The sequence below is a fragment of the Falco cherrug genome, unplaced genomic scaffold (genome assembly GCF_023634085.1).
Source record: "Falco cherrug isolate bFalChe1 unplaced genomic scaffold, bFalChe1.pri scaffold_108, whole genome shotgun sequence".
Lineage (NCBI taxonomy): Eukaryota > Metazoa > Chordata > Aves > Falconiformes > Falconidae > Falco > Falco cherrug.
In genome coordinates this window covers 342,823-358,289 of record NW_026599301.1, presented here as the reverse complement: position 1 = coordinate 358,289, position 15,467 = coordinate 342,823, and the positions used below count along the sequence as shown (strand labels likewise).

The window sequence follows — 15,467 nt, the reverse complement described above, 5'->3', positions numbered from 1 at the left end:
TCTTTGTGCAGCAAGGTTGACACTGCTGGGCTACGCTTGGCTTATTTGGCTTGCCCAGCACTGTTGCCAGCCGCAGCCGTAAGAGACATTGGCTCTTGGACACCCAGGCATGCGCGTGCTGCCTGTAGTAGCCCCGTTCTCTGGCGTCTCTTTATTGGGAAGGAGCTGGTGGCATGGGGCTGCGGAGAGCAGGGCGGCAGGGAACTTCCCAAAGAGGCTGTGAGGCCATGCTCGCTTTTGTCCTGTGAGCTGTTAGAAGGCAGAGCTGGGAGCCAGGCGCCGCTGCCTGCCATGGGGCCTGCCCACCCTGATGGCGCAAGCAGGGCATTCCACAAGGCTCTGTCGGGGTGCGCGATCCCAGCTTCTGCCTCCACTCCTGCTTGGGACCCCTCCTATTGCCTCCCCTCCCTCCCCTCCCCCCCCGCCCCCCCGACACCACCACGCCCAGCACCCGGAACCAGGCACTCTGTGACATCAGTCCCACGTCCAAGGGAACCCCGGGCAACAGGAATCCTGCGGGCAGTACGTCAGCAGCCGTACTGGTGGCGACAAGCCCTCGTCCTTGCAGCTGCCACATGTCGCTGGCAGCGATGGGTTTTCTGCGTCTCCTCGTTGTCCTGCTGGCCGTGTGCTGTCCTGTGCACGGCACATGGGACAGCTGTGGGTAAGTGGCCCGAGGCTCTGGGAGGGAGCTTGGGCAAGCCTTGTGGGCTTCACTGGAGGGGGCCTGCTTGTCCCCCATGGCCACCCCCCAGGTTCCTGAAAGCCATGTGGGAGGCTCAGTGCCTTGACAGCAGCCAGGCTGCCGGCACAACTCGTCTACGGGCTGAAGCAGAAAGCGGGGCGAGGGGAGCGGGTTTTGGCCCCACGGGTTTCCTCGGCCCGTCTGGCCATGCCTTGTGGGGAGGGAAGACGGCTGGCCTTCAGCCGCAACGGCGCAAGCCATCCAGCAGCACAGTAAGGAGTTTCTGGTTACAGAGGGAGCTGCGGGCTTCGTCCCATGGCTTTGCACTACGGCATGTCGCGCGTCGTGGGTGGCACAGATGCCCAGCCAGGGGCCTGGCCCTGGATCGTCAGCATCCAGGCTCTCGTGGAAGGAGGCACGGCGCACATCTGCGGGGGCTCCCTCATCAGCCCACAGTGGGTCCTCACAGCAGCCCACTGCTTCATCGAGGTCAGGTAAGGAGGACCAGGGGTCGGGGCTAGCCCCACAACACTAGCAGGTGCCCTGAGCGCAGCAGCACGTGCTACTGCCGTCCCGTTGCCCTGCAGCACGCCCAGTGCCTGGGCACTCCGGAGCCCCGCCGAGAGGCTGCTCAGGAGAAGGCTGGGCTCGTGCCACTGCTTCCCAGCAGCCTCCCGCTCGACACTGCTTGAGCCCAAGGCACGCGAGGGCAGTCGCAGCCTCCCTAGCGCTGCTTGCCTCTCTCCCTCGTCGAGCAGAAGGCAGGGCAAGTGCCGGGCTGCTGCAGCACGTGGCTGCGCTCCCTCTGAGCCCTCTCTCCATCTGCCTTCCAGGCACATCACCGTCTTGCGCGTGGTGCTCGGTGCTACCCAGCTGACTCAGCTGGGCCCTGAGGCTCAGGTGCGCGCCGTCAGGCGGCTGCTGGTTCACCAGCACTACTGGAACGTCACACAGAGGAACGACATTGCCTTGCTGGAACTGGACCAGCCTGTCCAGTGCAACAGCTACGTACAGCTTGCCTGTGTGCCCGACGCCTCGCTGAGAGTCTCAGAGCTGACAGCCTGCTACGTCAGTGGCTGGGGTGCCAGGAAAGCAAGAGGTGAGTGGCCCAAACGCAGTGGCGGCGCCAGTGCAAGCTTGGCCAGCTTGGGGAAGCAGGATGCGCTTCCTGACGGCAGAGGCGAAAGCCAGAGTCAGGCTGTGAGGGCGTAAGCCTCTCTCTTCGAGAGAGGGGCCGGCGCCATTGACCCAGAGCAAGGCAGAAAGGCAAGAGCGGTCCAGCGCCTGTCCGCATGCAAAGCCAAGCCCCGGGGGAGGGCTTCAGCCAGACGGGGGAGGAGAACTGGCAATGAGCTGCTGGGTGTTCATTCCTTTCTGTGCTCTTCACAGCTGGAGGATCGGCATACGCGCTGCAGGAGGCCCAGGTCCACCTCATTGATGCCAGGGTCTGTAACAGCAGCGGCTGGTACAGGGGAGCCATCCACAGCCACAACATCTGTGCTGGCTATCCGCAGGGCGGCATCGACACCTGCCAGGTAGGAGCGTGCTACAAGCCAAGCCCTGGCAGCGCAGGCAGCCCCGCCACAACCGCCCAAACGTGCGCCATCACGGCCTTTTGCTGGCCACTCACACTCCCATGGCTGGGTCCCCACCGCTGAGGGCCTTACCCGCCCCTCCCCATGGGCAAGCCCTTGCCCAGGGCCTGCCCGCCTTGTCCCAGAGGCCTGGCACGCTGCCCAGAAGGCCCGCCCGGTGCCCCTGGCAGCCCACAGCTTCACCATCCCAGCCGTCTGACACACCTTCACCACCACCGTGAAGAGCGGTGAGAGCGAGCCCTGCCTTACAGGCCCACCGCCCCCTGCCAGGCAAGCTTCTACAGAGCTTGGCTGGCCACTGAATGCAGCTCTGGCAGGTGCCGTGAGAGAGAAGGAGCCAGCCACCGGGCTGAGGGTGGCCACCCAACAACCCCTTCGTCCTCTCTCCTGTGCTGCAGGGGGACAGCGGTGGGCCTCTCGTGTGCCAAGACAAGAGCGCCGACTACTTCTGGCTTGTTGGCGTGACCAGCTGGGGGACGGGCTGTGCGAGAGCAAGGAAGCCCGGAGTCTACACCTCCACCCAGCACTTCTACGACTGGATCCTGGCGCAGATGGGCCTGCGCCCAGCAGTAACCACTACTGCAAGGCCACAGCCAGTCTTCACCTACACCCCCGTTCAGAGGCCAAGGCCAAGGCCAAGGCCAACAGAATCGAGCCGGTTTCCACCCTGCCCGTTTCCAGTCCAGAAGCTGCTGGACTTCTTTACTCGGCTGCAGGAGCTCCTGCAGTACCTAAGAGCGAAATAGCTTGGAGCAGCACGATGAGGAGCATCCAGGGCAGGCTGCAGCGCACAACGACCGTTTCCTGCTGGGGCAATGCCTGCTGACGAAAGGCAGCCTCAGTGACAAAGGCCTGCTCTGTCCTGCCCACGCTCCTCGCAACGGCAGAACCCAGCAGGCTGCCTTCTTGCAATAAAGTGTTTCCGTTGGCATGGCTAACCACGCGCCAGTGCACTGCAGTCTCCTGTGCGAGGCAAGGACTTCCAGAGCCGGCACCTGCCGAAGGAGGCAGGCTGCCAAGTCGGGCACAAAGGGTCACCGCAAAGGGCTGAAGCTCTGCCTGCTCCGAGAGAAGCATGAGGGAACAGTGGAAGGAAGGAAGGCAGGTCATAGGAGGGCTCAGGGCCTTGGGGGTGGCAGTTGGAAGCAGAGAATGCCTTGGGCTGGCTCCTGCTGGCATCCCTGTGGGCTTCTGTACGAGGCGCAAGCCAGCTTGAAAGTGGCCTCTCAGGGCCAGCTGGGCTTCAGGGGAAATCCACGAGCTGGGGCCTTTGCTCACGCCACGGAGTTCCTGGGCTTCCCCAGGCTGCTCTGCTTTCACAGCTGCACCATGTTTCCAAGCCCAGGCCTACGGCTGCAGTGGCTGCAGGGAGCGCCATGAGCTTTGAGTGGGAGCAAAGAGGCTGCTGCTGCTGCTGCTGCTCGGCAGTTGCCCCCCTCCCTGGCTGCCTTCTGGCTGTAGTAGCGGCCACGCTAGAGGAGCAACCGGAGGCCTGGGGCATACCAGACCCCTATGGAGGGGTGCCGCGGGGACTCGAGTGGAATGGTCGAGACTAGGGGACCGGGCCCCCAGTCCGGTGTCTTTTTGAGGGCTTGAGGCTCTGCAGAGGGGTCTGGGGTGCAACGAAGGCCTCAGAAGGGGGCCTGAGTGGACTAGAGAGAGCCTAAGGCAGCCTCCGGGTAGCCAGGGGAAAGGGTGCCCAGTGCCAGGTGGCCTCCACAGCCATCAGGGACCTGGGCACAGGCACTGTCATGTGGGGAGGCAGGGAGCGTGGCATGGGCTTGTTGTGCTCATCATCTCCTTGCCCCTTTGCGGTGCCTTGATGTTGCAGCTAGCCCAGGCACTGCCCCCCACCAGCACAGGGACGCTTGCACAGCACTCCAGCTTAAGATCACTGGCACCGGCTGCCCAGAGAGGCCCTGGAAACATTCCAGCACCACCTGCACATGATTTTGTGCAACCTGCTCTAGCACAGCCTGCTTTTGCAGGGCGTTGGACTCGATAATCTCCAGAGGTTCCCTCCAACAACGACCATTGTGTGATTCTGGGACTCGTGGCACTTTGGCTGAGGAAGAAGAGGTCAGGATCCTCAGGCCACCCGACACCTGACTGCCTTCCCAGTGTCTGTCCAAGAAACCTGCCAGTCCTCACTAACAGAAGTTGGACCTGCACACGTGGGCTTGCACATGTGCATGAGCACTGCAGGGCAACAGCCTTCTCTCTCTTCCCCGTCCTCTACTGCAGGGCGAGCGCAGATGTTCTGCCAAGGAGCACCAGTCTGCACAGGCCCTGCTGCTGTCGCTGTCATGCAGCAGCTCTTCTATCCCGGGCTCCCGCTACTGTGTCCCACACCACTGGCCTGGTGTGATGGCAGAGCCAGTGGCACTACCCGGCTCTGCACCTTCCCGGTCCATCAGGGCAACCTGGGTGCCAGTGAGGAAGCTGGGAATTGCCCTTGGCCAGGCCCTCTCCCTGGAGTTGCCAGAGGAGGAATTCCTTGTGGATGGCAGGGATGCCAAAGCATGAGGAGTTCCCCATTGGACGGCAGGGACAGTGCGTAGAGCCCCATCGATTTGAAGCCAAGCCCAGCAGCCCCTCAGCCATGGCCACGGTCACACAGAACCTCACCGAGGAGCTCATCCATATCGTCCAGGACACCCTCATAGTAACCAGGCAGTACCAAAAGTTTCTGCAAGTAATGATGGCCAAGTGGCAAGAGGCGGTCTGTAGTGGGACACACACCACGCTCACCACCACCCCACAGTTCTCTCCCTCCCCCGCCACCAGGAAAGAGGAGCAGCAGGAAAGAGGATCAGCTCTATCCAGGGCTGCTGGAGCCCAGAGGGTTTTTCCAGGGCCTTCGAGTAGAGCTGCTGGGGGCAGATGCGCACATGGAGAAGATGGCAGATGGGGACAAAGGCCAAGGGGAGGACATGGGGCCAAGCAGAAGCAGCCCTGTGCAGGTGGGCAGAAGGAGCCCAATGGGGATGAGGAAGAGGAGCCCCATGACTCCAGACAGAATCAGCTCCATGGGCCTGGGCAGCACCATCCACGTGGGGCCAGGCAGCAGCACCCCAGCAGAGCCCAGGCCCCAGCACCATGTCCCCGTGGGCAGGCAGCCTCAGGACCGTGCTGGGCAGGACTGTGCCTGCAGGAGGGCTGCTCCCAGCTGTGGGGCTGCCCAAAGGCTTGGTGGAGATGCGACTGCCGGCACCACTGTGTCTGTTTCTGCAAGCCCCCGTGGTGGCAGCGCTGCTCCCACAAGAGCAATGGGTTCCCCTGCCAGTGGGCAGCTTGCAGGGTGCAGGGCTGGGAACCCTCTGGGGTGCACCCCCATCTGAAATGTTAAATCTTGCAGGAGCGGTCTGCAAACTAGGACCATGCGTGGCAATCGGTTAGCTGAGGGGAATGTGCTCGAGCTTGTCTAGACAACAATTAACATGATGAGGCATGATTGCAGAGCACAGGGGAGTGGGAGACGGATGGCACCAAGGAAAGGTAACACCTTGCTGTTAATTGCTGGTAGTTAACCACCAATCAGGGATTGCCTAGTATGCAAGGCTTAGCTTCAGGAACCAATCTGTTTCAAACGCGCAGCTTCTGAAAGTGCATAGAAACTTGTGCTTCTGTACAATAAATTGACATTTGCTTGCATCAAGCTGCGTCCCGTCTCTTCATTCGCCGCAATCCATCAGTATAACCGTTTTTACATTGGAGCTTTTTACATAGTTTTTGTTTAGACTCCAAGAGTAACCACAGACCCCAGTTAAGGCCTTACCATGCTAGATGCTATTCAGCAATGCAGACATGCACAATTCCTGCCCTGAGAAGCACTGACTATTAAAAAAAAAGTCCTTGAAAGAAATACGGTACTTTCATTGTCATGATTACTTTAGTATTTCTCTATACTGCAAAATTGTTTTAAAAAAATGCACAACAGAAAATAAAAAAGGCTGGTATTAAAAAAATCCTATTCTAAAAAAATTCTGTATTTCTATAACCCAATCTCCATCAACCCCAAGACTGAAAAAAAAAACCCAACAAAAAACTAGGCTTTGGACCTAGGATTATTTAAAAATTCCCATTAAACTCTTCTAGCATTTATGCCATTTTCACCAAAGCTCGCTATACTAGCTTCCTATTCCATGCAAACTGATTAAAAATAAGCATATGAGTCTTATTAATATTACACAGTACAACTCTGCAGAAGTGTTGCTGGGTATGTACAGTGTATATCAAAATTTGGTATTCTGCTTTAACAGTATCATACTTATAAGCCTGTATTATTTTTACTATTATACATGAAGGCAGCTGATACAGAAAATAGAGCTGTGACAGCATGAAAAAAACTTCATTTAAATAAGAATAATTTCTTCTGATAGCATTTTTCCTGGTGGACAAACAGTGACTAATATAATACTTCAACATCGTCCATATTACCTTAAAAAGATACCTCTTAAAATTCCACCTTTCAGGAAAGAATATGGGTTCCAGTTATCACAGGGAGGGGAAAAGAGGAAACTGATAACATGCTAATTTAAACACAAAACAGTATCAGAATTCCACAAAATGTTGTGCATCTTATTTTGGAAGTACAACAGAGCTTGTTTCTTGAGAGCTTTCTAGAATTCTGTGTCTAGAGAGTCTAACACTCTTGCTCGACAGCTCCAGAAACACTGACGGCCAACAGGACTGAAGAAGATGGCCTTCAGGGAACTCATCTGAAGCGGCCACCCTTAGGCTGAGAGCAACTGGGGGAGCAGAAGGAAGAAGCAAGAATTCCCAGGTGCCTGTCCTTTCTTTTCTCAGTGCCATTCTTCCTCGCTCCTCCACCAAGCCTGGGGGCTCCCCCGCCTCAGCAGTAGCAGGTTTCATCGCTGGCAGAGTCCCTGGAGCCACTGAGCACCCTGGTGTACTCCAAGTGCTGCACAGCTGAGTAGGGTCTGTTTGGGACAACTGACCTTTGGACTGGATTAGACAAACTGCACGGTCAGATGCGGTTCGTGCTGAGCAGCTGAGCAGCAAGAGGCTGCGTGGCCGGCTCTTCTCGCCAGCGCTGGCAAGTCCAATAACTAAATAGCTACACTTCAAGTTCTACAATTAATAGGTATCCAGAACTTATCCATTTCACTGGACAGTAAATTTCAGGCTATTTTTTTAGTCACAGAACTAATTACATAACAGAGGAACAAGTCGATGGTAACATAAACTAGCCAGATTTGGAAACGGAGTTTTAAATATTTCTATAATAGTCATTTTCAAATTATCAAAAGCGTCAGAATCATAAGAGTATGAAACAGTTGCATTTCCCTTCAACAAAGATTTTTGAATCATGTAATAAGTGGTAAAGTTTTTAATTCCAAATCTGGAGAGAACCAAATGAGTAAGTGCATGTATCACTTTTCACCTGAAATAATTTGATATACTTCCCCCACCTTGGTATTCATTAAATTGGGTAGTATAAAAAGGTGAAATTAGAACCATTTCACCTGTAATTCTATTGAACTGGCAAGAGGGAGGTTTACATTTAAGGTTATGTCCCCCACTCACTTTAAGCACTGGATGCTGAAAATAGATATATAACCTCCCAAATACTTTTGCTTAGTCTGAAAAAAACCTTAGCATTTACAAAAAGCTGACACCACCACTTGGATTGCAATTCCTCAAGTTCTTCTTCATCTCTATCCATGACAATTTCAATCTACCTTCCCAGGAAAAGAGAAGTCTAATATATAATATATAATATAAAATGAAAGTATATTCTGCTCATGCGTATCAAATCACAACCCGAATATAGTCCGCCATATCTAGTAATTTGTTATAAAGTCTTAAATAAAATCAAAAATGCTAAAACTATGAACAAGCATCGGCCTCTTCTCAGATAATTCATTTTTCCTTGAAAGAAAGCATAATCTAATTAACACTTTTTCAGTCACTGGTAGACTAGAAAATTCATAATAAATGGAAGTCAACAATACAAAAGGCATTCAAGTAAAAGAAATAATCACTGATTATAATGATCAGAATTCTATAATGTGAACAGCTGAAAATGACCAGAGCAGTGTCACCTCCTGGAACATTAGCTTAATTACTTGTACTTTGTACTATACTGTTTGAATAAATACATTAGCGTAAATCCATAGCTCACCAATATTATTACTGTCTTTGAAATGCTACATCTTCCTGTATAATGCCATACTCCTTCATCAAACCTTTTTTAAACAAGTGGGTTTGTTTTGGGGTAGACTCCAGTGCTGCTGCTTTACTGTTTTTAGACTACTTGATCATGGACAACACCTGGTCTTGTACTTAATAGTCTGAATCAAAAACCTAACCCTAACCCCGGGTGGAGGGGGTGGGGGGGTGGGGGCGTGGGGGGGTGCAGGGTGCAGTTCCTGCTAACACAGGTTTAATTACCTTAAAAGGTCCCCTTAAAATTAGAGGCTGTTGGCGTATGGTTCGCTCCGCTTCTCTGAGAGCAACACTCACTACAAACAATCCTTTTTCCCAATTACAGTACCGTTTCTCAGCATCCCTAAAGCTCCTGGAGTAAAATCTGATTGGGTGGGTAGGACCTTCGGGTCCTTTTTGCCAAAGATGAACGGACAATCCTGAGTGTGCAAACCCCCACTCAATCTGGACAGGTCAGTGGGGTGAACAGGACCCAAAGCGTGGTGGGTGTTGGCTTCGGACACCAAAAGCTGTAACGCTTCATCGTGGGCTGGAGCCCATTCCCAAGCTGCTCCTTTTCGCAGCAGGCCATATAAGAGTCGTGCAATTATTGCAAAGTCTGGGATGTGTCTTCTCCAAAAGAACAATAAGCGTGAGGCATGCTGCAGCTCCTTTTGATTTTCTGGAATTTTTACCTGCTCTAGTGTTGAGAGGGTGTCCTGAGGAATACAGGCTGAACCTCCTCTCCACCGTATCCCTCAAAATTTCACTTCATTTGCAGCAGTTTGTATCTTTCCCTCTGGTACCTGGAGTCCCAGAGACTCTAAGTGCTGTATAATCAATCTTTCCTTGTGTCACCTGTACTGGAATAATTTCATCCCCTCCTATCAAAACATCATCGGTGTATTGATAAACTCTAACTCCCTGTTCTGGGAGAATTTGGGCTAATTCTTGTGCCAAAGCGTGACGTGCTAAGGTGGGAGAATGTTTATATCCCTGAGGGAGGCGAGTGAAGCTATACTGCGGTCCCTCCCATGTGAAAGCAAAACGATCACGGTCCTCCCCTTGCTGGGGACCCATGACAAACATCTCTTTCGCATCAGCTGTGGCCATCACCGCATGAGCCTGTTCCTGGACGAGTGAGATGAGCTCAGCTCCCTTAGGCACTGCTGCTGTCAAGGGACCAGTGTCTGCATTAAGTCGACGATAATCTACAGTCAGTCTCCACTTCCCATTTGATTTACCAACTGGCCACACTGGGGAATTGTATGGGGAGTGGGTGAATGTTAAAATGCCCTGGTGTTTAAGATCCTCGGTCACAGGAGCTATCCCCTCCGGGCCCCTAATGGCAAGGGACAGGCTGTCACATTAGTCAGCCTGGAAGGGGGGAGGGTAGGTGCTGCTTGCAACAGGCGCTCTTCTGCCCAGGACGTTTCAGCTAATTCTCTGATCTGAGGAGTGCCAAAGGACCATGAATTCCCCTGGGTATCATACCACTGCCTGCCCTTCAGTACATCTATGCCCAAAAGATTTGTCGGGAAAGGGCCTTTTGCAGCCTGGGTGTTACCTGGGCCTGCCTCCCCCGGCATCCATAATGTTACCAAGGCCACAGGTACTGATTGAGTTTTCCCTAAAGCATTTAGGACAATTGGGGTTTTAGACAAAGTCAAAATTCCACATTGCTCTGCCTCACTCTGCGTCAGTGCAGTGATTTGTGCTCCTGTGTCAAGATTGTTTTTTTTCTGTGTTCCAACGGCCACTGTAATCATTAAATCTCCTCTCAAATTTAAGGTGAGTTGCCTAATAAACATTCACCCTCCCTTCCCCCCCCACCTTCGGGGGATGGAGGATAGTTTCTTCACTTCATCAGCTTTTTCCCCGATGCCTATTGATGGTGGGGCACTAGGGGTTGGCTTGAAACTAACTTTGTGCCCTGACCATGTCTGTACAGATTTCTCCAGTTTCTGGGTCGGGAGCCCATCCATTAGATCCCAGTGAATACCTCTCTGGAGCCCCAGCTGCCACCATTCCTGCCGGCTTAGGGGTCTCCCTCCCCTAGGATCAGTACATCGGACCGATTTAGAATTCTGACTTCCCTGAGCCTGTGCTAAGCGTCCCTCAGCTTTTCCCGCAGTTCTGCGGCTCTCATTTCAGGTCTTTGCCAGGACCTACCAACGGGACCGTATTTTGTCCCAAAGTTAATTAGCTCTCGAGCAATTTCCCCTCACATAACTCTGCCTGATATGGGGGTATTTTGTATTTTCCCCTGTAGCTGGATCCCAATGGGTTTTAAAGAATCAGGAAGTCCTCGAATTAGAAGAGTCATCCCTTCTGGGTCCACAGGCATCGTCATGGGGGAGCCCTGGTGAGATTCAAGCCTCCTGTCATACATCATCTGCAGACAAGCTGCCTTTTGTACACTTTCTACCAGCTGATCCACCGTACCTGTTATGGCTAGGGGGTCTCCCCTTCCAGAGGGTTCACTCCCCCGGCCCAATACGCTGCCCTCTGCGTTAATGACCATGGGGCCTGATGGTTGCCAGCAGTTAGAAACACACCTGGGCCCCAGTATCCTTCTGCTTCCTTCTCTGACAACAAAATCCCATCCCCTCCTGACAAGGACGCTTTCCAAACATACTCTGTTTCAGATTCTTTTGGAGTCTTTGCAAAATCCTTCCTTAATTTTACTAACTCAGTTGCTGTAAACGGAGCCTCTTTAATAACCATTTGGGCACAATTTGGGCACAAGTGTCGTTGTCTGTCTCATATAAACACTCAGTCTTAACTAGGGGATACATGTGAGGAGGGTTTTCTGCTGCCTCTTTTTCCCCCGGGCATATATTTGTCTAATCCCTTTCTCTGTTAACTTCAACTCCACCTCCCCAAACGAGTCACTTTGTTTCCACAATTCTTCTCTTAATGTGTCTTTTAACAAAGCATTCTGGTTTCTCTCCTGCTCTAATAGCTGTTTGGTCTTTTCTGACTGCTCTGGCGGTGTTTTAACTGCCATTTTCAAGGAATCTACCACGGCATCATCTTGACACAATCTTTGGCTCCTATCTTCTATGGCTGCTGCAAACTTGCCCCTAAAACTGCACAAATTATGGATCTTTCCCTTGCCAGGCCTAACTTTAGCTTCCTTCTGCAATATTGTGATCCTACCCACTATACTCTGCGGTTGGAACCACTGATTTTTTGCCCATTCTCACCCTCAGGCAGCTGGGCGAGCGTGATAGGTTCCCAAAAGTCATCCAGTTTATAGAAATCTTCGCCCCATACTTCAGTGGGGGAAACATCATGAACATCTGTAGAAGTGTGGGCACACACTTCACCAAAGAGGGGTTATTTCATCCTGAGAGGGCCTCACTGTAAATTCTCTTACCACTTCCCACCCCTGCCGCCGCCCTTCACTCTCAGGAGGTCACACTTGTAAACTTCTTTAGAGACTCATCTCTTGTTCAATTCTATGGCTTTGTCCTTCGGCTGTTTTCCTCACGGACAAACAGAACCGTGGATCCAGACTCCGCACTCAGTTCGCACCAAGGCACATCTCAGGTGCACACACACACACAGACACAGACACACACACAGACACACAGACACACAGACACACAGACACAGACACAGACACAGACACACACAGACACAGACACAGACACAGACAGACACAGAGATACACAGACACACACACACACACACACACACAGGTACACACAGACACACAGAGACACAGACACACACACGCATGCGCACTCACACACACACACACACACACACACACACACAGACAGACACAGAGTCAAGAGCCAAGGAACTTTATTTGCCTAACAATAAATCTGCAAATGCAAAGGGAGAGAGCGCGAGAGCTAAAGTGAGAGAAAGGAAGGAAAGAAATAAGGGAAGAAAGAGTTCACGGCAATAGCTACCACCCCGGAGCTGCAGCGTCCCAACAGCCTGATTCGTTTCCCAGTCCGGTGGGGGAACGTTCTGTCCCATGTTAGTTGGTTCCATTTTTTATGGAGTTGCTATAAGCTGTTCTGCTTAACCACACCTTCCACCCGGCAATGGTGTACGTGCCCAACATTCCTCAGGGGCCTCTGGGCACCCTGACCCCCCTGACCCCAAGTCTGGGCACATGCACAAGGGTTTGGTTTGGTTGTGCAGGATCAGCCTCCCCCGTTGCTCCATGGTGTCCGTCGGTTTCCTCCTTTAACAATGTATAGACCAATCTCTGCGGTGGCAGTGGTGTTACCCTCCTGCCTTAAATCCCTTCTGTGCCAGTGGTGTTATCTTCCTGCCTTAACAATGTATAGATCATTCCCTGTGGGGATGGCATGCGTTTCCTGCCATAGCAATGCTGAGACAAAACATGGTCCTAGCTTCCAGCCCGCTCCTGCAAGATTTAACATTTCAGATGGGGGTGCACCCCAGAGGGTTCCCAGCCCTGCACCCTGCAAGCTGCCCACTGGCAGGGGAACCCATTGCTCTTGTGGGAGCAGCGCTGCCACCACGGGGGCTTGCAGAAACAGACACAGTGGTGCCAGCAGTCGCATCTCCACCAAGCCTTTGGGCAGCCCCACAGCTGGGAGCAGCCCTCCTGCAGGCACAATCCTGCCCAGCACGGTCCTGAGGCTGCCTGCCCACGTGCCCTGCCCATGGGGACATGGTGCTGGGGCCTGGGCTCTGCTGGGGTGCTGCTGCCTGGCCCCACGTGGATGGTGCTGCCCAGGCCCATGGAGCTGATTCTGTCTGGAGTCATGGGGCTCCTCTTCCTCATCCCCATTGGGCTCCTTCTGCCCACCTGCACAGGGCTGCTTCTGCTTGGCCCCATGTCCTCCCCTTGGCCTTTGTCCCCATCTGCCATCTTCTCCATGTGCGCATCTGCCCCCAGCAGCTCTACTCGAAGGCCCTGGAAAAACCCTCTGGGCTCCAGCAGCCCTGGATAGAGCTGATCCTCTTTCCTGCTGCTCCTCTTTCCTGGTGGCGGGGGAGGGAGAGAACTGTGGGGTGGTGGTGAGCGTGGTGTGTGTCCCACTACAGACCGCCTCTTGCCACTTGGCCATCATTACTTGCAGAAACTTTTGGTACTGCCTGGTTACTATGAGGGTGTCCTGGACGATATGGATGAGCTCCTCGGTGAGGTTCTGTGTGACCGTGGCCATGGCTGAGGGGCTGCTGGGCTTGGCTTCAAATCGATGGGGCTCTACGCACTGTCCCTGCCGTCCAATGGGGAACTCCTCATGCTTTGGCATCCCTGCCATCCACAAGGAATTCCTGCTCTGGCAGCTCCAGGGAGAGGCCCTGGCCAAGGGCAATTCCCAGCTTCCTCACTGGCACCCAGGTTGCCCTGATGGACCGGGAAGGTGCAGAGCCGGGTAGTGCCACTGGCTCTGCCATCACACCAGGCCAGTGGTGTGGGACACAGTAGCGGGAGCCCGGGGTAGAAGAGCCGCTGCATGACAGCGACAGCAGCAGGGCCTGTGCAGACTGGTGCTCCCTTGGCAGAACATCTGCGCTCGCCCTGCAGTAGAGGACGGGGAAGAGAGAGAAGGCTGTTGCCCTGCAGTGCTCATGCACATGTGCAAGCCCACGTGTGCAGGCCCAACTTCTGTTAGTGAGGACTGGCAGGTTTCTTGGACAGACACTGGGAAGGCAGTCAGGTGTCGGGTGGCCTGAGGATCCTGACCTCTTCTTCCTCAGCCAAAGTGCCACGAGTCCCAGAATCACACAATGGTCGTTGTTGGAGGGAACCTCTGGAGATTATCGAGTCCAACGCCCTGCAAAAGCAGGCTGTGCTAGAGCAGGTTGCACAAAATCATGTGCAGGTGGTGCTGGAATGTTTCCAGGGCCTCTCTGGGCAGCCGGTGCCAGTGATCTTAAGCTGGAGTGCTGTGCAAGGGTCCCTGTGCTGGTGGGGGGCAGTGCCTGGGCTAGCTGCAACATCAAGGCACCGCAAAGGGGCAAGGAGATGATGAGCACAACAGGCCCATGCCACGCTCCCTGCCTCCCCACATGACAGTGCCTGTGCCCAGGTCCCTGATGGCTGTGGAGGCCACCTGGCACTGGGCACCCTTTCCCCTGGCTACCCGGAGGCTGCCTTAGGCTCTCTCTAGTCCACTCAGGCCCCCTTCTGAGGCCTTCGTTGCACCCCAGACCCCTCTGCAGAGCCTCAAGCCCTCAAAAAGACACCGGACTGGGGGCCCGGTCCCCTAGTCTCGACCATTCCACTCGAGTCCCCGCGGCACCCCTCCATAGGGGTCTGGTATGCCCCAGGCCTCCGGTTGCTCCTCTAGCGTGGCCGCTACTACAGCCAGAAGGCAGCCAGGGAGGGGGGCAACTGCCGAGCAGCAGCAGCAGCAGCCCCTTTGCTCCCACTCAAAGCTCATGGCGCTCCCGGCAGCCACTGCAGCCGTAGGCCTGGGCTTGGAAACATGGTGCAGCTGTGAAAGCAGAGCAGCCTGGGGAAGCCCAGGAACTCCGTGGCGTGAGCAAAGGCCCCAGCTCGTGGATTTCCCCTGAAGCCCAGCTGGCCCTGAGAGGCCACTTTCAAGCTGGCTTGCGCCTCGTACAGAAGCCCACAGGGATGCCAGCAGGAGCCAGCCCAAGGCATTCTCTGCTTCCAACTGCCACCCCCAAGGCCCTGAGCCCTCCTATGACCTGCCTTCCTTCCTTCCACTGTTCCCTCATGCTTCTCTCGGAGCAGGCAGAGCTTCAGCCCTTTGCGGTGACCCTTTGTGCCCGACTTGGCAGCCTGCCTCCTTCGGCAGGTGCCGGCTCTGGAAGTCCTTGCCTCGCACAGGAGACTGCAGTGCACTGGCGCGTGGTTAGCCATGCCAACGGAAACACTTTATTGCAAGAAGGCAGCCTGCTGGGTTCTGCCGTTGCGAGGAGCGTGGACAGGACAGAGCAGGCCTTTGTCACTGAGGCTGCCTTTCGTCAGCAGGCATTGCCCCAGCAGGAAACGGTCGTTGTGCGCTGCAGCCTGCCCTGGATGCTCCTCATCGTGCTGCTCCAAG

The 15,467-nt window shown here is 54.3% G+C and overlaps 1 protein-coding gene across 1 annotated transcript; it reads left to right on the top strand.

Annotated features, from left to right (window-relative positions):
• The first annotated feature begins 902 nt into the window (after nucleotides 1–902).
• Nucleotides 903–3,026, top strand: LOC129735024 (acrosin-like). Its single transcript, XM_055700406.1, has 4 exons — nucleotides 903–1,179; nucleotides 1,519–1,802; nucleotides 2,081–2,220; nucleotides 2,679–3,026. The coding sequence occupies exons 1-4, from the start codon at nucleotides 1,001–1,003 to the stop codon at nucleotides 3,024–3,026; spliced, it is 951 nt and encodes a 316-aa protein (XP_055556381.1). The 5' UTR covers nucleotides 903–1,000.
• Nucleotides 3,027–15,467: the final 12,441 nt, after the last annotated feature.